Here is a 25,681-nt window from a genome sequence, read left to right as displayed (position 1 = left end):
AGCAGCATACACAAGAGCTCCCCAAGGATCTCTTTTGATTGCTCATGTAATTTTTCTCTTCTCTCTCTTTTTAAAAAAGAAAGATCTTGAATCATTAAAATAGTCAAAGCTCTGAAAGGAAGAGAAGCCACTCAGGTTGAATGATGAAGAACATTAAAAAACACAAAAGAGAACACAGGAGTTCAAATCCCAATAAGCTCCATTTGCCTAAGGCGCATCTAACGTGATTTATTTTGAATGTCTCTCTGTTGGCCATAGATGTGGTGTGAGGCTAAGTTCCCCTACTTCCATTACCTGCCCCTCTTCTTTCTTGCTCACAGCCCCTTCGAGAAAAACGCCCTGACTTTGGACTCTTTTTCAAAACTTGTCTTCCTTAGCTCTTAACTGATCCCTCCTCAGGGACACAGTGAAAGGTGGATTATGCCAATAAAATAAGCAAAAAGGTTCAAGCATTGCTCAAGATAATCAGAAGTATATGGCAGGAAGAGTCATGTGCTTCAGGTCTGGAGCCCACCTTATAGGTGTTTTCCCAGCATGCACTCCTGACCATGAACACAAACTTCTGTAATATAATTCCAGAGACCACATGTCCTTTTATACTCAATTTCCTTCCATTGCAATCGTACTTAGCTGTATCATCTATAAGTACATATTAGGAGTATGTTCACTGTGGAAATGGAAACTTAATTACCTGAAGGAAATTGAAGTCTAAATCCCCATTTGAGCTGAAAATCTCAAATAAGTAATTAGCATATTTTAATATTTTTATGTTTAAAAAAAGGCAGTATACATAGCACCATTTCTAACAACTAGCATATAGAGCTTATATTTGACATAATTAACATCAAAGGTATAATTTGGGGGAAAAGATCACCACAAAAGCACCATGTAAAAGAAGACAACTGAAAGTGTTCCAAATACTAGCATGGAGAGACTGCGTAACACCAACGCGTAGTTCATAGTCATGCAGAAGAACATCTGGGAAACAGTGTAATAAGGAAAACAAATCTGACTATATTAGATCTGTTTCTTTTACTTTAACCTTTATCTTCTATTGCTATTGTTTCCAGTTAAGAATGTTGCCTATAGCCTGAAATATACAGGATAGTCCATTCTCAAGGCTCTGACCTTTTAGGGTATAACACTTTTACATTCATATAGAGATCAAAAGTTGCAGAACAGAGAATAACTTTTATCTTGTTAGAGGCTTACAGGAACATCATGACCTGACCTACGTGGACAGCTGCAAGAACAAAGGAACACTACGCCAAGAAGTTTGCAACAACCAACCACACCCCTCTGTCACCTTGCCTTTCAAAACGCTTTGTGAAACACTTCAAGGAGTTTAGGGTTTGGAGAGCATAAGTCCCCTGTCTCCTTGCATGGCCCTGCAGTACACCTTTCTCTGTTCTAGACGCCAGTGTTTCAGTATCGTTTGGCCTCATTGTTTGTCTGGCACATGAACTTGCTTTCAGTAACAAGGGCACCATCTTGGAAGCGGTTCACATGGCACATATGGCTTAGTAAATAGTGGGTCAGTTTCCCACGAGCCTCCCTAAGTGTTACAGGTGATCCAAAGGATCCAGGATAGATGATACTGCTTTCAGTGGGATGCTTTAGAGAATAAGAGCACCAATCTCGGGGGATTCACTGCTCTTACAGTGAGAAGATGCAAACCTGTTCCTTATCTGGGAGAGGCGGCCCATCATCTCTTAGGGTTGCCATTTCTCAAACGCACGCTGAGAAGTGGCCTAGATAAAATGCAGCCAGAGTCTTGCATTTTTAGCCTACTCATCAAGAGAACACAGTCACTCATGGTCCATGTGGATTGTGTCTCCCCACATAACTTAAGGGTATTTCAGTGTGTACAGGAACAAATAAAAACACCATATAGGTAAAGACGAAGAAAAACTGGAAATGTAAAATGGTGCAGCCACGATCAAAAACAATATGAAGATTCCTCAAAAAAAAGTAAAAATGGAATTGCCATAAGTTCCAGCAATTCCCCTTTTGGGTATATGTCCAAAACAGTTGAAAGCAAGATTGTGAATAGATATTTGTACACCGATGCTTATCACAGCAATTATTCACAACAGACAAGAGATGGAAACAACCCAGGTATCCATAGGTGACTACCTAGACATCTTCATCCATTCAAGCTGGCATTACAGATATGGCAGACTGGGTGATATGAGCAACAGAAATGTATTGCTCACAGTTCTGGAGGTTGAAAGTCTGAGAGCAGGGTGCCAATAAGGTTGGGGGGGGGGCCTTGTGGGTCTCAGAGTTTCCTTGCATCCTCATATGCTGGAAGGGGGTGAAGATCTCTCTGGAGCCTCTTTATAAACCACTAAGTCCTTTCTTAGTGGAAGACACAGGCATATCCCCAAAGCCCCACCTACTAATACTATCACCTTAAGGGGTTAGTATTTCAACATATGCATTCTGGTGGCATATAAATATTCAGACCACAGCTCTAGATAAACAAAATCTGGAATATATGTGCAATACAATACTATGTAGCTCTAGAAAGGGGGAAATTCTGTCATGTGCTATATAATATGGATAAACCTCGAGGACGTTATGCTATATAAAATAAACCATCACTAAATGGCAAATGCTGTATGATTCCACTAATATGAAGTATTTAAAATAGTTAACATTGGAGTTCCCAGTGTGGCTCAGCAGAAACGAACCTGACTAGTATCCATGAAGACACAGGTTTGATCCCTGGCTTCGTTCAGTGGGTTAAAGATCCAGCGTTGCTATGAGCTGTGACGCAGATCGCACAGGCAGCTCAGATCCGACATTGCTGTGGCTGTGGTGTAGGTTGGCAGCTATAGTTCCAAACAGACCCCTAGCCCAGCAACCTCCATATGCCATGGGGGCCTAAACACACACACACACACACACACACACACACACACACACAAATAGTCAAAAATCATTGAGACAGATAGATAGTAGAGAGGTGGTTGCCAAGAGCTGGAGGAGTGAGGAAGGAAATTTGTGTTTAGTGGGCCTGAGTTTGTTTTATAAGATGAGCAAGTTCTAGAGATCTATTCTGTAATAACATGAATGTACTTAACACTACTAAACTGTACACTTAAAAATGGTAAGGATGGTAAATGTAACGTTATGCCTTTTACCACAATTTTAAAAACTTTTTTGAATTTCTTTTTTTTTTTCTTTAATCCTTTTAAAACCTGGTATTTAGTTGAACAGCAACACATGCATGTAATTTAAAAATAGCATTCATTGCACATTCGTTGTAGATCTTTACCCAGAGGGGGGAATGCAATTAATAATTTATTGTGTATACTTCCAGAAATTGTCTCTATATATTTACATGCACCTATATGTACATGTTCCTCTTGGAAACTGTTAATGGAAACTCAATACATGCATCACTTCTATTGCTGTAAAAATGTTTCTTAAAGCTCATTATTAGTAAATGTATTGGATAATGCTGTACACATGAAACTTAAATGTTTTAAACCAGTGTGACCTCAAACAGATTAATGAATTAATCGTTTTCAAAGGAATGAATTCCATAGAATACTCCATAAAATGGAGAGTATCCTGATTTACTCATGCATTTATCTACGGCTAGAAAACTGGACCATGACCAGAAGCGATGCGCTTAATTTCCATACAGGCACGTTCTGTGCACCTCTGAGGGTTCCTGTGGGACTAATTCCTACAAGTGGAATTGCTACTTGGTGTAGACCATACAGTGAGGGGACTTAAAAGCCTTGCTCCTTTCGGATTGCCATCTACAGAGCTCCAAATGATGGATGCTTTTGAACACTTTTACTTACTTTTATAGAAATCATCTTCCAAGACCTCATGCCATGTTATGCTCCTATTAACACTATCTGAAAATACCTGCTTTCCATCCTGTGTCATTTCGTTCATCTCCAACATGAATCCCCTCTACTGTGGTGAGGTGGTTCAAGACTGCTGGGGTTCAAATCCTTGGGACACCTCTCACCAGCTCCGAGATTTGAGGCTAGTGAACTTGAACTCTTTTTGCCTTATCAGTAAACTGGGCTGTTATGAGGATGTTTAATAAATACGTATAAAGCATATGGAATAGAGCCTGGCATTAAGCACTCAGTACTCATTGGCTTAATTTTTTTTTTCTTTTTCTTTTCTTTTGGGCTGTACCCACAGCAAGTAGAAGATCCTGGGTCAGGAATCGAAACAGCACCACAGCAGCAATCTAAGCCACTGCAGTGAAAATGTTAGATCCTCAACCCACTGTGCCACAAGGAACTCCTAACATTTTTCTTTAAATCGATTCTCTTCTTAACTGTGGCTTTATGCTAAGTGGTATGTAATAATATCATAGATCAGATTGCAATATTTATGTTTTATTCTGAGAGTCATCAAATTAACTGCATAAATTTAAAACAAAAAGAAAGTAAGTTTTTCGAGGACATAATCTGAAAAGCACTGTCCTAGGCAAGAGTATTAACAAATGTTTTTGTGGAGTTCAAGGGTGAGAGGTTACACCGTATCACACTGATGCTGTAATTTGCATTTTTCATACTGGATCCTTACATCACAACTTAAATAGATACAAAAAGGATTAAACCAAATGGCTGTGTGCTTTTGTAAATAGTTTTATTGGAACCCTGGCACACTGGTTCATTTGCATATTACCTGTGGCTACTTTTCACACAATAGCAGAGTTGAGTAGTCACAACAGACTGAGTGGTCTACAAAACCGAAAATATTTATTATCTGTGCCTTTAAAGAGAAGTTGGCTGTGCCCTGGTCTAAACCAATATATCTCTCAGTCTGAGATCTTTAAATATGCTTGGATGGCATCCAGCTTCTCAACTTGTGCCTTAACGTGCCTTAACTGCTCTGAAAGTTGGAGGTTTGCTGATCAAAAATTCTCATCCTCTCAGAGTTTTGAGACTGTGATATTAATATTCTTTAAAAATATACTCAAATCTTGTCATCCTCTTTTGCAAATTTTTTAAATTCATGATCGTTTTTGTCTATGCAAATTTATAAAATGTGGTCTGCATCAAAGACAGAAAATTGTTCTCACTGCAAGGGGCAGGGAAATGCACAGTGCATAAACCATAGGAGTTATCAAGGGCTGTGCACACAGGGGTGTGCTAACACTCCACCTCTACTGTGGGCCATTTTCTCAAGACCCCAATTAGGCTGGCCCCAGACCACTTGAACCTTTTATGTCAAAACCGTAGACCCAGTAAATTACCCCTGAAAAGCCTGAAGTACACTCCATAGTTGTGCATTCTGTATATTTACATTATGTGTGCTGGTTGTGGAATATGCAGAGTTTGGCTCCCATTCCCTATCAGACCCACTATTACCATAATAGCATTCTATGAAGCTGGGCTGTCTGCATTGCAATCACTAGGAAGAATTTCCATCAGATCCTTCCTGGTGTGGACACTTCCCGAGGTGCCCTGCTTTCCACCGTCCTGAAACATGAAACATGATTCAGCAACATGTCTTTCCATTGAATGTGTTGCCTGAGCACCTTTTTTGTAAGAATTTAATTTTTCCATCATTTACTTTTCCTGCTTTAAAAAAAAGAATATTTTTTGGAGTTCCCATCGTGGTGCAGTGGTTAACGAATCCGACTAGGAACCATGAGGTTGCGGGTTCGATCCCTGGCCTTGCTCAGTGGGTTAAGGATCCGGTGTTGCCATGAGCTGTGGTGTAGGTCACAAATGCAGCTTGGATCCCGAGTTGCTATAGCTCTGGCGTAGGCCGGCGGCTATAGCTCCGATTCGACCCCTAGCCTGGGAACCTCTATATGCCACAGGAGCAGCCCAAGAAATGTCAAAAAAGACAAAAAAAAAAAAAAAGAATATTTTTGTGTTCTCCCAAATAAATAAAAAATCTGCTTATAAAGCTGTTTCCCCCACAACTCTGCCATATGCTGTTCCTATTACTGTTTAAGATGTACCTTTTCCAAAAAAATATATCCTAATTTCCATATGTTTCTAATAATACCACCTCATTCTATGAAAAGTAAAGTTGCAATGTATAGGAGCATGGAGAAGGATAGTTTGGGATGAATAAAAAGCACAGCAATAAAAGTATGAAATGTTATTCTGAGGGAACAAATAGTGTTAGAATAGGGCCATGTAGTTGGAAGTAAGAAAATTAAACAACAAAGAAGAAAGGTTTTGGAACCTCAGAGCTGGATTAAAATCTCAGCTCCCAGATACTGTTTATTAGCCTGATAGTCCAAAAGTTACTTTCCTCAGTTTCAAGGCTGATGATATCTGCTCCAGGGCTGTAATGAAGATGGGCGATAACATGCCTGACACTATGCTTGGCACAGAGTATACCCCTAAACATGGTAGCTATGAATTAATAGAAGTTAACCCAAGGAGGGGAGTTTCGGACTGGGAGTTTGGGACTGGCATATGTACACGGTAGTATATGGAATGCCTGGCCAACCGGTATAGCACAGGGAACTCTACCCAGTATTTTGTTATAATCTGTATGAGAAAAGAATCTGAAAAAGCCCAGATGTGTGTACATGTATAACTGAACCATTTGTTGTACAGCGGAAATTATCACAACACTGTAAATCAACTATACTTCAATAAAAATTTTTTTTAAAAAGAAACAAATTGGGAGTTCCCATTGTGGCTTAGTGCATAACAAAACTAACTAGCATCCATGAGGTTGCAGCTTTGACCACTGGCTTCCCTCTGTGGGTTAAGGATCTGGCATTGCCATGAGCTGCAGCGTAGGTCGCAGATGTGGCTTGGATCCCATGTTGCTGTGGCTGTGGTGTAGGCCAGAAGCTGCAACTCTGATTTGACCCCTAGCCTGGGAACCTCTATATGCTGCAGGTGCAACCCTAAAAAAAAAGAAGGAAGAAAGAAGGAAGGAAGGAAGGAAGGAAGGAAGTAAGGAGGAAGGAAGGAAGGAGAGGAAGGAAGGAAGGAAGGAAAGACGAAGGAAGTCAAGAGAAAGAAACGGAAGGAAGAAGGAAAGAGGAAGGACAGGAAGGAAGGAAAAAAACAAAGAAGAAAAAAGCCCCCTCCCTCCTCCTCCCTCCAGAAAGAAAGAAAGACAGGCAGAAGCCCACCTCCCCCGAAGAAATCCCGAAGCCCGGAAGGAAGACAGAAGAAAGGTGCAATTGTAATATGTTATTTATCTTGCTATATATTTAAAATTCCACTTGCCACCACATCCCTCCCTCCCAAAGTGATAACACATGGCAATTCAAATGAGCAAAATCATTACTTTTGCAAAGCAATGAAGTAGGGTACAGAGGATACAGGGATAAACAAGCCATAGTTGCTGACTCCAGAATTGATGTGAAATAGGCAAGAGATGAATAAATATAGAAAAAGAGAAGTAGTATGTGAGAGATGAAAATGAAAAGCCCTAGGAGTAGAAAAAGAAGGGAGTGTCTAGGCAATTTTTGTACAGAGCGAAGGGGATTTGAGTGAAGTTTTTCGGGTTGGGGGGGGGGGTTCAACAGATGAAAGAAAGGATGTCCCAACACCCTCTGAAAGCAGGGACCCCTGGCCAGAGGCAACTGTTACCGGCTCTTGGGCCTCCAGGATCCCATCAGTTACTTTGTGGTTGCAGCTCAGAAGACTCATTCACTTTTCTGCCTCAACCTTTTCAGCTGCTCTTAGAGTTTTCTACAGATTAAATCCAATGGTTATCTCTGCTGTCACTGAGACCTGCAATGAAGGGCAAATGGGATCACCTCTCCCTTGGGTTCAATAGGGCATCATCCTTGTAAAACATTGTAGAAAAAAGTATTAAACCTCTTGGTACATTGAGACTTGGTGCTGAAAGCTTCCCATCACACAAGCAGCATCCCATGATTGCCTAAGCTTTAACTCAACTACCCATCCAGTTTGAGGTCTGAGAAGAGCATCTTTTCCTTAACTAAATCTAACAACTCCTTTTGAGAAATTGGAACAGGCCTGGCACTCTGGGGAGATCTATCCTGACCTAATGGCTCTCAGAGCCCAGGAAGGGGAGACGCGAACACAAAATCCAATTGTGGTCCACAATGGTAAGTTCAATCAACAATTTGTCCATGGTACAAAGTCGCCGCCTCAAGGGATCAATGCACTTGGCATGATGAGGTGGATGGTTAGAAGGGAGAGGGCCGTGTCCCCAGCAAGGCCAGCTACACAGAGGAGATCGATACAGAATCTCTGGAGCGTTTCTCCCATTCTGCTCAAAAGCAACCAATTTCAGAGCCAAACTTGAAATCGATGAGCCTGGAGAGCATACGATTCAGACAGCCACGGCAGACCCTGCACACGTCCTTCTCTACAAACTCCTACATGATGTGGGGCTTGGCTCTGTTGAGTCATCAACTCATGAGCAGTAAATGTATGAACCTAGACCTGAAATAAAACCAACAGATATTTAAATGACGGAATTAGCAAGAATCTCTGTCAAATAAATTTCTGCTCCTTCCACTCCACTCCCCGCCCTCACAGAGCTTCACACTTAGCAGAGCCTCTGCTTCCTTACATTCAAACCCTCCTCCTTATCTCTGAGTCCAGTTTTCTTATTATGATTTGACACTGTTCTGATCCCTCTTTACTTTGAAACTACACTCAGTCACCTACGATCTTTCTATTTATACCAAGTGACCACAGTTGTTTTAAATCTGAATCCAATATTCTTTATTACGTTTTTTTTATTCTGCAATAATTCAAGCATGCCCCCCCCCCGGCAAAAAAAAACAGATACACATGGACAGACAATCTAGATTTAACAAGGTAAATGTTATGCCATCTGTGCATCCATTCCTTCTCTTAAATAAATAAATCAGTGCAGATATAACACACAACCTCAACCTAACCCTCAGGCTTCCAATATTTCCTTGTCTTTTCTTTCATCCCATCCATATCTTTGGGATCACCTTTGTTGCTCTCTTAGAATTCCAGGAGGTTGTTGTGAACCTTTCAATACAATACTAATTAGTCTCATTAATTAGTCTACTTGGTTTTCTAGGTTGGAAATTACCCAAAGAAGAACAAAGTTTCAAAAGATTTACCGTGCCTATTTTATTCTCATTTAAGGACTGACTGGTACATATTTTTTCAAGCCAAAAGAAATCTATTAAATAGAATTATTCATGCTAGAACTTACATTTATTTCAAGTAATTTCTTTTATTTTTCTCAGAGTTATTATGCCAGCTTATCTTAGAAAATAAGATAAAACAAGGCCCTTTTTCACACAAAGGGCCTGCATTGGAGGAAAAATCCACTTAAATTCTAAGTTGTCAAGGCATTCTGAATAACAACTCCCATCTAAAATTCACAAGAGATATAACTTCTGAATTAGAGTTCTGATGAAGTTTTTTTAATTTTTTTCCAGTGGCCACACCCACAGCGTATGGAAGTTCCGTGGGCCAGGGACTGAATCCAAGCCACAGCTGAGACCCTGAGACCTACGCTGCAGCTGTGGCAATGCTGGACGCTTTAACCCACTGCACCAGGCTGGGGATGGAATGGAACCCACACCTCCACAGTGACTCAAGCTGCTGTAGTCGGATTCTTAACCCTCTGTGCCACAGTGGGAACTCCTGATGAGTTTTCAATATAAAGAATAAACCCCTAATGAATGCAGAGTGTATAGATTCAGGAAATATTACAGTTCTTACAGGAAGGACTAACGTTAACCACTTGGTTGATATTTATTGATAACAATGAGAAGTCACCTAGGCTTCACACCACCAGGTTGGTGATGTCAGGGAGAAAGACGGTGTCCTGCAGCCAAAGGGCAAGGAACTCAAAAATAAGAGAGAAAGAAAACATCTACACGGGACCTTCAAGGACCACTTAGCTGAGACCAAGGGCTACAGAGAAGCACAGAACAGGGAGCTCAAAAAAAAAAACATCCTGCCAGAAGGTAGATCCCACTCATTCATTAATTCGGCAGATATTTACCAATTTTCTGCTCAAACTCAGGCACCGTGAAGTGCTGGGGATGCAGGCAGGGAAGGCAGAGTCTCTATTTAAGCCCACTCGGGAGAATGGGAAGCAGACCGTTTCACCAGTCTTGACTGTATGATAAGATGGACAGGCTTGAGGGGGGCTTCTGTCCTCACAAGCATGGTCTAGGGTTAATAACACCACAGTTCTTAACCCCACTTCCCCAGGGCTCTAAACCTTAAACAAAATGTCAGAAGGTGATGCTTAGATATGGTTTCCCTCCAACCTGCTTAAAAGCAGTTCTCAATCCAATGGAGTCAAAGGGAGCAAACATATAAAGCTAAGAATAAGCAGGAATTAACTGTTTGTTACCTTATTTTGAAAAACACTATTTCCCCCCTGAACAAAGTTTCTTTATATAAGTAGATGCATCGTTCAACTTTAACTGACTTTTTCTTAAGTAATGTTGCTCTTTCTTTCTTTCTTTCTTTGCTTTTTTTAGGGCCGCAGCCACAGCACATGCAGGTTCCCAGGCTAGGGGTCAAATCGCAGCTACAGTTGCTTACACCACAGCCACAGCAATGCAGGACTGGAGCCACGTCTGCGACCTATACCACAGCTCACAGCAACGCCAGATCCTTAAACCCACTGAGCGAGGTCAAGGATCGAACCCGCAACCTCATGGTTCCTAGTTGGATTCGTTTCCGCTGCACCACGACAGGAACTCCCCACCCTGACTTGGACTTGGTGTTCTTAGAATAAGCACAACATTAATATCTACTTCTGAGCACAGCGGGGCAACTGCTTTTTTTGGAAACTGTGTCAGCCAGCCCTAAAATCACTCGCAAGTTCCCTCCCATTTTGTTCAATTAGCATGAGGTAACTAACTAGTTCTTCTTGATTCAATTTACATCAACATTTATTGACAAACTGAGAAAAGCTCCAGAGATTAATAGTAATAATAATAAGTAGACCACAATCTATTAAGTTATAGTAAGTAACAGAGTTCTAAGGAGATTCAAATAAGAACAATTTGTTTACCCAAAGAATACTATCACTCTGTTGCCTTATAGGCATTCTTTTTTTTTTTTTGTCTTTTTGCTGTTTCTTGGGCCGCTCCCGCGGCCTATGGAGGTTCCCAGGCTAGGTAGGGGTCGAATCGGAGCTGTAGCTGCCAGCCTACGCCAGAGCCACAGCAACGCGGGATCCGAGCCGCGTCTGCGAACTACACCACAGCTCACGGCAACGCCAGATCGTCAACCCACTGAGCAAGGGCAGGGACTGAACCCGCAACCTCATGGTTCCTAGTCGGATTCGTTAACCACTGCGCCATGACGGGAACTCTCTTATAGGCATTCTATGAGCTAAAACATTACCATTTTTTAGCTGACTCTTTTCCTCTTATAATGACAATTAAGAAAAAAAAATTTAATTACACATCCTTAGCCTAAATTAAATGGAAGATATACTGTATATTTTTTATTTTGATAAAATACACGTAACATGAAGTTTACCCCTTTAGCCATTTTTAAGCGTACAATTCTATAACATTAACATTCACGTTGTTGTGCAACCGTCACTACTCTCCATCTTCAGAACTTTCAACTTCGCTTTTGTTTGTTCGTTTGCTTGCTTTTTAGGGCCACACCCACAGCATATGGAGGTTCCCAGGCTAGGGATCTGATAGGAGCTGTAGCCACCGGCCTATGCTACAGCGACAGCAACGCTGGATCCGAGCCGCATCTGCGACCTACACCACAGCTCACGGCAACACCGGATCCTTGACCCACTGAGCAAGGCCAGGGATGCGAACCCGCAACCTCATGGTTCTTAGTCGGATTTGTCTCCGCTGAGCCAGAACGGGAACTCCAGAACTTTCAACTTCTCAAACTGACACTCGGTCTCCCTTAAACAACACTCACGGTCCATTCCTCCCTCCCCCCAGCTCCTGGCAGCCATCTAAATTTTATCTTTAATAACAAGAACAAAGTAATTTCTTCTCCACCTGACAAGTCTCCAGGCCACCTCCTCCACTAGCTGTCCCATCAGCCAGCTGCAAACCCTGTACAGATCTTTACAACACTCTACTCTTAGAGTTTCTCATTCACAGCAGACCATGATCTTTAAATAACATGAAATGCTAACTCTATAATGGATTGCATATATTTAAATATTCAAAAAGTGAAACCAACAAAATGTAATTCTCCTAAAAGGAACATGGATATGTAATCAGAAGCAGAAACCATGTCACTGACGTAAATTAATTTAAAGTAGTTCTGATTCCAAAAGATCCTAGGGACCCATGGCCCATGAATTACAAGAGGTGCCATGGTACCCAAGTTCCTTGTGGAGCAGGAACTCAACGCATTCCTCACTGAGTCCCCTATAGAAAGACCATCTATTACATCTAGTTCTAAATGTTCAGGGTCCTTCAGAAATTTCACTCTGTCGGAGGCCCTAGAGAAAATGAATTTGCTTTACTAAAAAGTGCTGAGGCAATACAAACCTCTGTGTTTGTTATTAAACACAAATAAAGTAGTTTGTATGTGACATTTACTCCTCATTGAAAGGAATAATGGGAAGACATTTTCAATATTTCACTACATTATATAAAACTTGTTTTTTACTCCTTTCAAAAATTATACATGGACAGTATATTCTGGAATATTGCATGGGGCTCCCATTTGATGGAAACATTTTCAAGTAATTTAGGAGGCTCTATTTTCATACTTGATCTGATAAATTTGTAGTAACATGTAGCAACGGACATCATTCATACTCTGACAGATTTCTTTTCAATCAATGCACATACCCAGATGCTTTCTTCTCGCCGATATTGCTTCCAGTTCCTCCCACCGTCACTGAACATCAGAAGGTAGCTGGTCACCCAGTCAGAGCTCCCATATCCTCCCTGGGTGGCCACAGCTGTGACCTCCATCCTCTCTCCAAGGTCAATCTGCAGCCACTGGTATTTGTTTGATACAAGTGGAGACCAGCCACCAGCTCCTTTACAGTGAATAGAAATAAGAAAAACAATAAAGAGAGAGAAATCTTTGCAATCTGTATTAACCTGTAAGAATGAGACATTAAAAAAAAACTATGAAAATCAGAGTTTCAAACTTAGCATTACATAATGCCTCGTAATCACAGACACATACACATGCACACACATACACACATACAAAACAAAAACACAGGTCAAGCATAAATGGATGAAGCCTATATTAACTATTTTGTTTCTTAGCTCATATCTCTTGACTGTTTAGTGTCCAGGGGTCCCACTAAGAGAAAGTGCTATCACATCAGTGCTTGGAACTAATATCTTTATTGGCTTTATAGCTGACTTTCCCTTTGCTATACATAAAGGAAAATATTCAACTAGAAAACCTTAATTCTGGAAATACAGTGCTGAATGCTGGAATACCAAAGATGGCTATGGCATAGTTCTACACTCAAGCTGCTTAGAGACGCATAGAAGCAGCAGATATTTCAGACTAATTTGAAATGCAGTGTGGGAGTGGTGGAGGTGGAAGTGATTTCTGTGGAGGGAGGGACAGTTCTAACAGGGCAGTAGGGGAGTTTCCGTTGTGGTGCAGTGGAAATGGATCTAGTATCCATGAGGATGCGGGTTCAATCCCTGTTGTCATTTAGTGGGTCAGGGATCCAGCGTTGCCATGAAAGGTGGTATAGGTTGCAGAGCCCATGTCGCTGTAGCTATGGTGTAGACTTGCAGCTGTAGCTCGGATTCAACCCCTAGCCTGGGAACTTCCATATGCCATGTGTGCAGCCTTAAAAACTAAAAAAACAAAAACAAAAAAGCCAAAAAAATATTATACAAACAAATAATAAAAGGGCAGTGTGTGACAGGGATGGCGGTGAGAGAGAACAAAGGGAAACTGACTGGTAAGGCGTTTCTCAGGTATTCAAGACAACAGGTGCAGAGTAGAAATTACTGTGCTTTCTTTTATCCAGTGCCTGTGAGAAATGAAAGAATTAGGGATACCTGAGAGTGTTTTGCTCTTACAGATTAATAGAAACATGCATTTTGAATTTGGATTTAGATGTCATATTACATTTTCTGAATTTACATTAGTATGCAGTATAAAAATTGGAAATAAGTTTGGAATGCATTGCGGAGCTGATATTTGGCTAATTAGCCATGTCTAGAAAAAATAGTGCCATGTAAACAATCCCTAACATGAAAAAACTAGTTTAAAAAATTTTCCCCATTGTTCTGACACCTAATATTGAAACTGACAGCACTAATGGACTAAACCCAGCCTAAACCCAGTTTGGGACTTGAACCCATGTGCTGGGACTCAAACCCAGCCTAAACCCAGATTGGGACTTGAACCCAAGGTTGTAAATTGGAATCCCTCACCCTGTGTCTGGACTCACTGAGGTTCAGGTTCTCCATGCCTCTGTGCAGAAGGAATTCAGCGAGAGACAAAGTGATAGGCAAGAAATAGATGTATTAGGGTAGGGCATTTGTGAGAGATGCAAGCGGGCAGGCAAGGAAGCTCTGTCCCCAGAATCCTGTGGGCTAAGGGTTTATCCTCCAAGGGGAGTGGGATTTGGAAAAGCCTGCTCTTCCTTTCTGGGAGCAGCAGCTCCTCCTTGGGATCTGGTGAGGAGTGTATTCAAATCCGCAGAGGGGAGGTCCTCACACTCCCGCCCGGGGTCTGAATCTGGATGCAGGCCTCACCCATCCCCCAATTCTCACACCTCCACTAGTCCCACAAGCCTGCCTTGTTCTGATGGCTTTTTTTTTTTTGTCTTTTTGCCATTTCAAGGGCAGCTCCCTCGGCATGTGGAGGTTCCCAGGCTAGGGATCTAATCAGAGCTGTAGCTGGCAGCCTACGCCAGAGCCACAGCAACACGGGATCCGAGCCGCATCTGCAACCTACACCACAGCTCACGGCAACGCTGGATCTTAACCCACTGAGCAAGGCCGGGGATCGAACCCGCAACCTCACGGTTCCTAGTCGGATTCGTTAACCACTGAGCCACGATGGGAACTCCATGATGGCTTTTTTGAGCAATTTATTAACTTACAGTGATCTCCCGAAGTCCCCTAGATTTCTTTCTCTATCTATAATCCTTTACTGGGACTTCTACAACCACCTGTGCCTACTCCATCCCTATCAATATGAGGCTCTCATAATAAGGTCTCATAATTTAGACAAGATTTATCACTTTCTTATTAGGAGCTATTATTGAAATCCACACTCTGTTTACTAAAGCGATTATGACCAAGCAGATGTCAGGAGGTGTGTGACGCGGTTACAAGTTAGCTGGAAGGGAAGTGGGAGTGAGGCATTTACATCAGGGTATGGAGGTGTCACTAGCAAGTGGGCACATCTGTTGCTTCACTATGTCCTGCATTAATTGCACTACATGTATAACCTTTAAAATCTAAAGCTTACAATTTCTTTAAAAGCCAGATTCTTTCTAAGAGTTCCTCATTTCCTGTGGGATACCTCTGTGCAACTATTCCAAATTTTCCTCTCAAGGTACCACCAACACAATATTTTTTCTTTGATGCAGAATCTTAAATATGCTACAATTTGATCGTTCAGCAAAGTATTTTTTTAACTTTTTATTTTGAAATAATTTTCAAATTCCAAGACTTGCAAAGATGGAATAGGGAATTTCTGTCTACTTTTTCTTATTTGAGATTTTATATTAGAAGTGCTCACTATGGTTAAATTACATTTAGTTCTAAGTATAACAAATCACTCTTACTGGAAAAAAATACTTGGAAATTTTTATATCAAAAATAGAGTTGGGTAAAACTGCCAGGTATTTATCTTTTTTATTTTATTTTTTGTCTTTTTGCCATTTCTTGGGCCACTCCCTCGGCATATGGAGGTTCCCAGGCTAGGGGTCGAATCGGAGCTGTAGCCACCGGCCTACGCCACAGCCACAGCCACGCGGGATCCGAGCCTCGTCTGCGACCCACACCGCAGCTCACAGCAACGCCGGATCCTTAACCCACTAAGCAAGGCCAGGGATCGAACCCACAACCTCTTGGTTCCTAGTCGGATTCGCTAACCACGGCGCCATGATGGGAACTCCCAGGTATTTCAAAAGACGTCTTCATTTCAAGGACTGGGGGGACTTGAAGTGCCTTGTAGGAATTGGGGATATGGATAGAGCAGGTATATGCTACAGAAAGCTTTGGTTGCTAAAATACCACCCTGAGTTTGATTAGAAGGGAGTAGGTCTGGCTTCTCAGGGAAAAATCACTACTTAACAGTGTCAGGCTCTCAGGAAAAACTACACCATCATCAGGCCTTGGCAGGCTTTATCTTAAAAGAAGTGGTTTGGCCATGTAGGCACTGGAAAATTTCTATCAACTTTTTACCCAGTGTCTTCGAATCTTAGTATCAGACATCATCATGGTACTTTGATCAAAACTAGGATATTAACACTGGCACAATGTTAACAAGATAACAAAATGACAAACTTTGGATGCCTCAAGTTTTTCCAGTAACTCCTTTTTTCTCTTCCAGGACTCTACCCAAGATCCCACATTTAGTCACCGTGTCTTGGCATCGTCCAACCCACGACAGATTCTCAGTCTTTCTTCATCCTTAATAACAACGTGGGTCATCCTTCAACACCTTCCTGCCTACTTCTACTGATTTGTGTAAAGGTCCCACCTAATGTTTGCTGAGTGGGAAATTCTTCTGTGTTCTAGCTAAGGGTCCCAAGTAACATTACTCTGCAACTGCTTGTAATTTACATCATTGCCAAAAGCACTCAAAAATTAGGTGTTGGCGTTTAGCTGATCATTTAAATGTAGAGGATCAACATTTAACATTTTATATGAATCAGTTTAAACCTCTGAGAAACTGCTAAACGCCCTATATTCTGGCTCATATTCATTAGGAGTAAAGTTCTAAAGAACGTAATGATGAAGCAATTTTTTTTTTTTAACATTTCATTACCTTTCTCTTATTTTTCATCTCTCTTGAAGCCAAGAGGTATCTTTAACGTGGGGCCCCATATGTACAGAAGCACAACAGAGTAAAAAAGTATCAGTGAGTTTCCAACAGGTTGTCTTGGAACCAGCCTCTCCCACAGATGCAACTACATCTCTGTCAACCAGCCTCTACCATCTGCAGGTAATCGACCTTGAATATTTCACATTCCTTACCTGTGGTGAAGAGGTGCTACTTGTATGCAAATTAAGCTATTTGATTAAGTAGGTACTCTGATAAAGTAATGAAACTTCAGAATCCCCTGGGCTACAGGGCAATTCATTTCAGCAGGATAACACAGCCACAGGGTAATCCCCAGACCCCTGCAGGGCAATGATGTGAGTTACTGCAAATCTGCTCCTGCACGGAGTCCACCCAGGTATATGCTTCTTTTTCTAATGACTGGAAAGAGTAGGAAATACACATGCACAACCTGAGGACTGTTTAGTGACCAGTAAGAGAGACTACTGGTCTGTCATGGAAAACAAAACAAAATACAGTAAAGCAACCTTACACTGGATGCGCTTGAGTGTGCGCTTGAGTATAGCTGCCCCACGAGCCAGCAGCACAGAGCAGTGGTTCTTAAACCGATCCGCCCACATTACTAAATGCTGGCAAATCTTCAGTAAACTCAATGTGGGAACCACACCCCCTGAAATAGAATCCAGAGGTTTGTAATTACTCTTCAGGAGGCTCCAGTGCTTAACAGCTAACTACAAGAAAGTCACTTGCCTCCCCCTACCCCCACCCTAACCCAGTTCTGCTGCTGCCCACACGATAGATGGTGGTTCTCCACTGTCACCCTCCCCTCTTCTGCCTCAGCCCCTTAGCTGAAGAAACCGTCACACTTTTATACAAAGGAAAACTATAATCCAGAGGGTCCAACTTGCATAGAACAAGTTCCAGAGCTTAGGACACTGAACACAAAACATCTCTCCCACTCCTAAGCAAGGTATGCTTTGCTTTAAGGCTGCAATGAGAATGCAACAAAATATATTAGAGTATCTAGTTCTTTTCCTCCCCTAAATGGTCAACAGTCATTGTGAAAGAGGGATCACATCAAGGCTTTGCAGTGTCAATGAAAATAATCAATAAACAATCAGTAATAAGAACAGAAAGGAGTTTTACTGGGGCCAAACTGAGGATGATCCTGGAAGCCCCCTGCCCAATTGCTCTGAGAAGCTGCTCCAGAGAGGCAGGGTTTTCAGTGCAGCTTTATTTCTGTCAAGGATACATTTCTTCAAGTTTAAAAAAAACAAAACAAAAAAACGTGCAGCACATACACCTCGAGTCAGCATGGCCTTGGTACCTAGGAAGGGAGTCTTAGTCTTATCATCAAAGGAGAACGGGCATTGGCGTCCCAGGAAGAGAGGCATTTAATCTTTATTTTTAACAGGGTCATTCTTTATTTCTGGTCAATTTGCCCTGCTCTTTAATAATTAAAGTGGCTGGACAATGCATATTTGATAAGCCACAAACAGGCTTTTTTAGTTAATACAAAATGCAAGTTAACTCATGGATAAGCTGGAATGACTTCCCTATATTTCTTTTTTTTATTTACTCAATGAATTTTATTACATTCATAGTTGTACAATGATCATCACAACCCAATTTTATAGCATTTCCATCCCAAACCCTCAGTGCATCTCCCTACCCCCCAACCTGTCTCATTTGGAAGCCATAAATTTTTCAGTCTGTGAGTCAGTATCTGTTCTGCAAAGAAGTTCATTGTGCCCTTTTTTTTAGATTCCACATGTAAGTGACAGAATTTGATGTTGGTGTCTCACCATCTGACTGACTTCACCTAGCATGATAATTTCTAGGTCCATCCATGTTGCTGCAAATGCTGTTATTTCATTCCTTTTAATGGCTGAGTAATATTCCATTGTGTATATGTACCACATCTTCTTGATCCACTCCTCTGTGATGGACATTTAGGTTGTTTCCATGTCATGGCTATTGTATATGGTGCTGCAATGATTCCCTACATTTCAATATGTGAAAGTTTCTTTTATCAGCAGTGATTGCATTACTGATTGCCCTGTTGCCTGCCACTTTATACTAAAGGAGAGAAAATGCATAAATCCAAAACTTGCCATAAGCATGTGATGCACTGACCACCATCCCACATGTTCCAAGGGTTACCTCACAATTCCTCCTCGAGCCAGTAAGTGGGACAGGCATTCTAGTCTCTGCTTTGCAGACAAGGGAAAAAACTATCATTTTAGGTTCTAGGGAGGATATTTTATTAAAGCTTAATGGCCTTTTCATTCTCTGCTCCGCTTATGAACATATCCACGTGATTTATCAGTTATTCAGTATTGTTGGCTTATCAATAACCAACATATTGGCAGATATCTTGGAAGGTTTCTGTCTCTAGTTATTCCTGGGTGATGGCTTCCCCGACCTTTAATAGGCTCAGACACAGGCAGGGACTCGTGTCCTTGGGGAGAGGAAAGGTTGAACAGGAAACTCTCAGCTGGGGCCTTAATTACTCTGGCCACTGATCAAGCTGACAATGACTCCTGCTGCTGGTGGCCACAGGGCACGCACTGTCATAAACAGTGTCATCAGCTTGGTGCAGAGAGGGAAATTACCCTGAGGTGAAAAGGAAAACCAGCTCATGCCTTCTTCAAGTTTCAACAAGATCCACAGCAGAAAGATACCGAGGAAGCAAAGACAGGTGGGTTAATTTGAAGTGAAGAGACCCACCCATCTCCAAGGCATCTGTATGTCAAGAAAATAAATGGCTAAGTTGAAAGGGTCACCAAGGGAAGTTTCCCTCCAAAATCTTTCTTACATTGTCTCAAATGGGATCTCATCAAGCGGTGTGTGTTTCTTTTCTCACTTACACGCATCTTAACTCACAGAAGATGCCTTACAGATTCCAGGTGGGGCTGGGTGAGTGGGGGAGGGGGAGAGAAGCAGGTGCTCATCGTTCTTTCTCTCTGTAGGACGTTCCCAGGAAAGGGGGACCAGGGGGCAGGCAAGCCCTGGGGATGTTCCCTGACCATCGAGCTCAGAGATCTCTGGGCCTTACACATTGACATCTTTGTCAAAACCCCATCTATGATGCTAAGGGGAATTTGAGCATTTGCTCGAGATCTGACTTCTTACGAAGTAATTCCAGTGATTTGCATATATCATTTCTGGATATCAGGATGTAAAAAATGTGGGGAGTTCCCGCCGTGGCACAGTGGTAAGGAACCCAACTTGTATCCATGAGGATATGGGTTCGATCCCTGACCTTGCTCAATGGGTTAAGGATCTGACATTGCAGTGAGCTGTGGTGTAGGTCGCAGACGTGGCTTGGATCTGACGTTGTTGTGGCTGTGGTGTAGGTCATGCAGCTCCAATTCGACCCTTAGCCTGGGAACCTCCATATGCCATGGATTCGGTCCTAAAAAGACAAACAAACAAACAAAAAATGCAGAAATCCCATCTCTGGACCTATCTAGGTAACCTCTGATTCCCTTTCTGCTCTGCTTCCTGCAATCTGCTAGTAGCCTGAGAAAGAGAACAGGCAGTTTTCCCAAAAGTGCATCCATAAGGGGAAAAAAAAAAAATCACACACAACTGCCTCATTGCAAAACAGATTCCTCTCCTAAATGCCTTATAATGCCTTTATAAACAGACAATTCAAAATTAAATGAAAAGTAAGTGTATTATGGTTAATTTGCGATTTGCCTTAAATGCGGGTAATATCAGGTCGGGGCGGGGAAGGAGTGGAAGCACCTTGTGACTGTTTACTTGTGACTCCCTGATGTCCTGTGCCGCAGCATCCCCAGGGACAACTTTTAATGCCCTTGGCATTGAACATTCATCTCTGCAGCTCTTTCCGCATAAAATAAACAAACATCCTGTGGTACTGTGCATTTTGTTCTGCTTCCCTCATATACACTCCTGACCAAGCTTTAAAGAAACATGCAGCAGAGAGGCATTCAGATCTGAGTTGATCTTGGGCTTTTCAGTTCTCATTTGTTTGAAGTTCTGTACAGACAAGTCGATAAGATGATTTCATTCATTTCCCACCTTAGAAGTAACAACCAGAATTGTCCAGCAACAGCCTATAAACAATCTGAACATGCAGTAAATACCTCATTCATGACTGAATAAAATGTATGACTCAGGAGTTCCCGTCATGGCGCAGTGGTTAACGAATCCGACTAGGAACCATGAGGTTGCGGGTTCGGTCCCTGCCCTTGCTCAGTGGGTGAACGATCCGGCGTTGCCGTGAGCTGTGGTGTAGGTTGCAGACGCGGCTCGGATCCCGAGTTGCTGTGGCTCTGGCGTAGGCCGGTGGCTATAGCTCCGATTGGACCCCTAGCCTGGGAACCTCCATATGCCGCGGGAGCGGCCCAAGAAATAGCAACAACAACAACAACAACAAAAAAGACAAAAGACAAAAAAAAAATGTATGACTCAGCTTATTTGTTCATATCCCTTGCAATCTTCCTGTTGACAAGAGGTAGAGCTCAGAGATCTGGTCTAATTCTATAAAAGCCTCCTTGTGCATCTTTTGGAGGCCCCCTGAGTTATTCAGAAGAGAAGTGATTCCAGATCATCCTTGAGGCGAGCCAGAATAAGCAGCCCCTCCCTCTGATGTGGAGAGAACAGTGGAGGGAGATGGTACCCAGAAAGGGTAGGCCAGGTACCCCACCCACATCTGCCCCCACCACTTCCCACACACATGTGGTTCCGTCCCTAAGGCAATAGCTCCTTCCTCTTTTTAATTAAATATAATGTTGGATCATGTCAGGAAATGCAAAGGTGAGAGGCTCAGAAACAAAACTGAGGGAACTAAATTATCCATCCAAAGGTGAATGCTCATTCAGCCAGAAGCCTCTGTGAAAAAACAACAACAAAAAAATGCTGTGGGATGATAAAACTTACATTTTCTTTAGGGATATTATGTAGCTGAATTCACTGTAATTTGTAAGCGTGCTGTGAGAGCCTTGGATTAAAAAGAGATATGCACAGGTGACCTGTTATATAAAATAGAGTAGTACAATGAGAACCCAGAAAGGATGAGGTCTAAGCATCACACAATGCAAATACTACTCTCAAAGGAGGTTTTGTTTTGTTTTGGGGGGAAGCATTCATCCCCAGAAAAGTGTCGCACTATTATGTGTCAGAAAAAAGCTTGCTTCACTGGACGTCCTTGGAGGAAACATGACAACAAGGAAAGATGCCCCTGCAAAGATCACAGGACAGAGAGAACAAGGAATCCCTGAACTACCACCTTCCCAGCAGCCCCTCGTCCAGGAAGCTCCATATTCATTTTCAGAGCAAAGGCGGAGCAGCTGACCATAGGGCTCACTGAGAGGATCCACTGGCCTTTGTCATTGGCTATGGTCTTCCTGGACCAGCAACTGTGTCACAAGTTAAAACAGCAGTTCAGGACTCCTGAGTGCTTTGATTTTAACATAGGATCCATGCATCATGCATGGTGTGAGGTGCCTCGTAAAAGGCTGCTCATTGAATCTCACCCTTTGGTATCCTACAAAAGGTCACCTCACTGGGTACATCTTTCATCAGTGGCCCCAAACAGGCAAAAGGGAATATCCCTACAAGAGGCAAGGCAATTGCATTGTATGGGTAATCCTGGAAAGCACTATGAGGTGATGGAACGAAATACATCCCCATAGGGATGCCAATAATATTTATTAAAAAGTGAAGTAAGAGAGTTCCTGTTGTGGCTCAGCGGTAATGAAACCAACTAGTATCCATGGGGGTGCTGGTTTGATCTCTGGACTTGTTCAGTGGGTTAAAGGATACAGCATTGCCATGAGCTGTGGTGTAGGTCACAGACGTGGCTTGGATCCTAGCCTGGGAACCTCCACATGCCGCAGGTATGGCCCTAAAAAGCAGAAAAAAAAAGTGAAGGAAAGAAAGACATCCTGGTGTTTGCCAAGGATACATGCTGTGAAATAGATAACTTTCATGAACATTTGTGTATATTATGCATGATATAAAAAGTGAATTACTTTGAAAAGGAACAGAGTAGAATTTGTTAGACAACTATTTCAGAATTGCACAGTGATGAGAAGGGCTTCCACATACCTTTAGGGAGAAACTGGATATTTCCTCAGGAGATTTTTGAGATGTAAAAAACAAAAACAAAGTCATTTTTATAGCATGTTCTTCTTTAGAACAATCAGATTTCAGCAATCTTGATTTTGTATGAGAAATATTAGGTGACTTGTAATTTGAAAAAAAATCAATTTAATATTGATGGAACCAAAATCAGCCAATATGAATAGTCAAATCCAATTTGACTGCAAAGATGTAAAGTTTCAAGAAATGTACGTTCATCTAACGGTATCAATTTTCTTGAGCAGGTATATGAATAAATGTATGTGTCGGTGTTTTTACTCTTTAAACTCTATCCATTTTGAAAAATTACTCATTCAGGCATTTCTAGCAGTTTATGTTTGCTGGTATAAAAAGGTAAGGTGTATGACGTCCATATGGACACTTTGTTAAATGTATTATCTCGAACCCAAACTCAGACTTCAAAATGGAAATGCTAGAGGAACCAGACTGGAGAATTCAAAAGCAAACACCAGAAGCTCTTCGTCCAATATTGAGTAATGAATTGACCCATTGCCATCTCTACAATAGCCTACACTTCCATTAGGGACTTCACAGAAAACACCAACAAACAGGTGGTGACACTCTCAGGAATCATGGTTTTCAAATCTCCTGGGCCCCATTTCTCCACTTGGACTCTGCCTGTCCCTAGAAACACCTGGATCTCCCCTGACTTCTCTGCCCATCCCTCTCAATAGCCTTCATAGTTCTCTTTATGGCAGTCTTTCCTAAGAAATACTTTATTACTTTTCATAAATTAATAGAAAACAAAATAAATATACAAATAAAATGCAGAAGTAAAAAACACAGAAAATAGAAAACATGAAATGTGCCATATATTCTTATCAATTAATATTTGCCATGTGTTAAATCAGTGAAGTACTTTCAAATCATAAAATGCCTTAAATTTTGAATTATTTGGCTTTGAGGGTTTATAAAGTGGCTCAAATATATATATATATAATATATACACAAATATATATACATACATACATGACAAATTTTGTATAGACAATTTTCTTACCACCTTTAGGTATCAGATAGATGCAGTGATCAGCTATTGCGTATAAAATTCACAGAAGCAGCTGTGATATTTGAGACACTTCTAAGTCTTTTGTTTTGTTTTGTTTTGCTTTGTTTTGTTTCTTTTTACAGTCACACTGGCAGCGTATGGAAACCCAGGCCAGGAATCTAAATAGAGCCACAGCTGAGGGCTATGCCACAGCCACAGCCATAGCAACATCAGTTCCAAGCCACATCTGCAAACTACACCACAGCTTGCAGCAATATCAGATCCTCAACCCTCTGAACAAGGCCGGAGATTGAACTTACATCCTCATAGAGACAACGTCATGTCCTCAACCCCCTGAGCTACAATGGGACATTTCCAATTCTTAATGAAAGTTTTGGAAGCTCAGTGACTGCTGGGCAAAATAAGAAACCAGGAAAGTAAAACAGCACCTTCTTTAAGACCTTCAAATACCATAGCATGGACCAAGAAAATTTTAACCATATAATCAGGGAGTCTAACATGATTTTCATCACTAGATCATACACAAAGTATTCAAAAAGGCTAAAGTTACTATATATAAAGAATTGTCATCATTACACTCATCCATACTTTGTACTATGCACTTTTGATACGATAATAATCTAACCTAAAGTGAACTAATACTTTTTTTTTGTCTTTTGTCTTTTTAGGGCTGCACCTGCGGCATATGGAGGTTTCCAGGCTAGGGGTCAAATCGGAGCTGTGGCTGCCAGCCTACACCAGAGCCACAGCAACTCAGGATCTGAGCAGTGTCTGCGACCTACACCACAGCTCATGGGAATGCCGGATCCTTAACCCACTGAGCGAGGCCAGGGATGGAATCCCGCTTCCTCGTGGTTCCTAGTCGGATTCGTATCCACTGCACCACGATGGGAACTAATACGTTCTCCAGCCTTTACCAAGGCAAAAGAAATGTCAGGAAAGGCTCTGGGATGCTTCTTTTAAGAGAAAAGGCACATAGATAACCCTTCAGAAGGAGTATTGATAAATTGTACTTTCTAAAGCAAGTATTAGAAACGGGACTGAAATCAGGTGGGAATACCTAGGAAGATTTAGTGAAATGAGCACTATATCCAGTCAACAACCTTTAAAAAAAAAAAATCTCATCCATTGATTTTCACTCTCTTAAAATAGTTAATACAAATTTGCAAATAGAGTAGTTTGACTATAAAGGATACGCTTTATACTTACCATTTTATGATGAAGGCTTATCCTATTCTGAGCTATTAATTTTTAATTAAATATAATGGCAATAAGTTCATCTTAAACTTCAGGATTTTCCCTTCTAATGTTTAGAAACTTCCCAGTGCCACCATCCTGACAGCACTGGAGGTTTGACTCATAAAGATATTCTGCACATGCAAATTAGAAACACAGCACACAAGCCCCTGGGGCTTCTTCAAACTGATTGAATATGGTGCTTATTGAGTTTTTACCATTTCAGGGCAACCACTGGAAAGTTTAGATGTTAAGCTGATATTAGAGTAACCATCAGACCAAAAATGGGTAATTTGATCATTTAATTAATCTCACTGAAATCTGGTTTCAGTGAATATATTTTCACTGAGATGCTAAAAAGGATTATTACGCGTGCTTTGAGAAGTAAATATCTGGCCATGAAATGCTT

The 25,681-nt window shown here is 41.5% G+C and overlaps 1 protein-coding gene across 3 annotated transcripts in view; it reads right to left on the bottom strand.

Moving 5' to 3' along the window:
* Positions 1-25,681, bottom strand: part of LOC125116656 (contactin-associated protein-like 3) — a 200,478-nt gene that overhangs the window by 137,287 nt on the left and 37,510 nt on the right. For all 3 annotated transcript variants that reach the window (XM_047762089.1, XM_047762091.1, XM_047762090.1), the window contains exon 3: positions 12,737-12,930. In XM_047762089.1, coding sequence (XP_047618045.1) covers positions 12,737-12,930 — 194 coding nt within the window. The remainder of the gene's footprint in view (positions 1-12,736; positions 12,931-25,681) is intronic.

This window comes from Phacochoerus africanus, chromosome 15, assembly GCF_016906955.1.
Source record: "Phacochoerus africanus isolate WHEZ1 chromosome 15, ROS_Pafr_v1, whole genome shotgun sequence".
In the NCBI taxonomy this organism is placed as follows: Eukaryota; Metazoa; Chordata; class Mammalia; order Artiodactyla; family Suidae; genus Phacochoerus; species Phacochoerus africanus.
The sequence above is the reverse complement of the archived record's forward strand: the minus strand, read 5'-3'. Positions and strand labels throughout refer to the sequence as shown.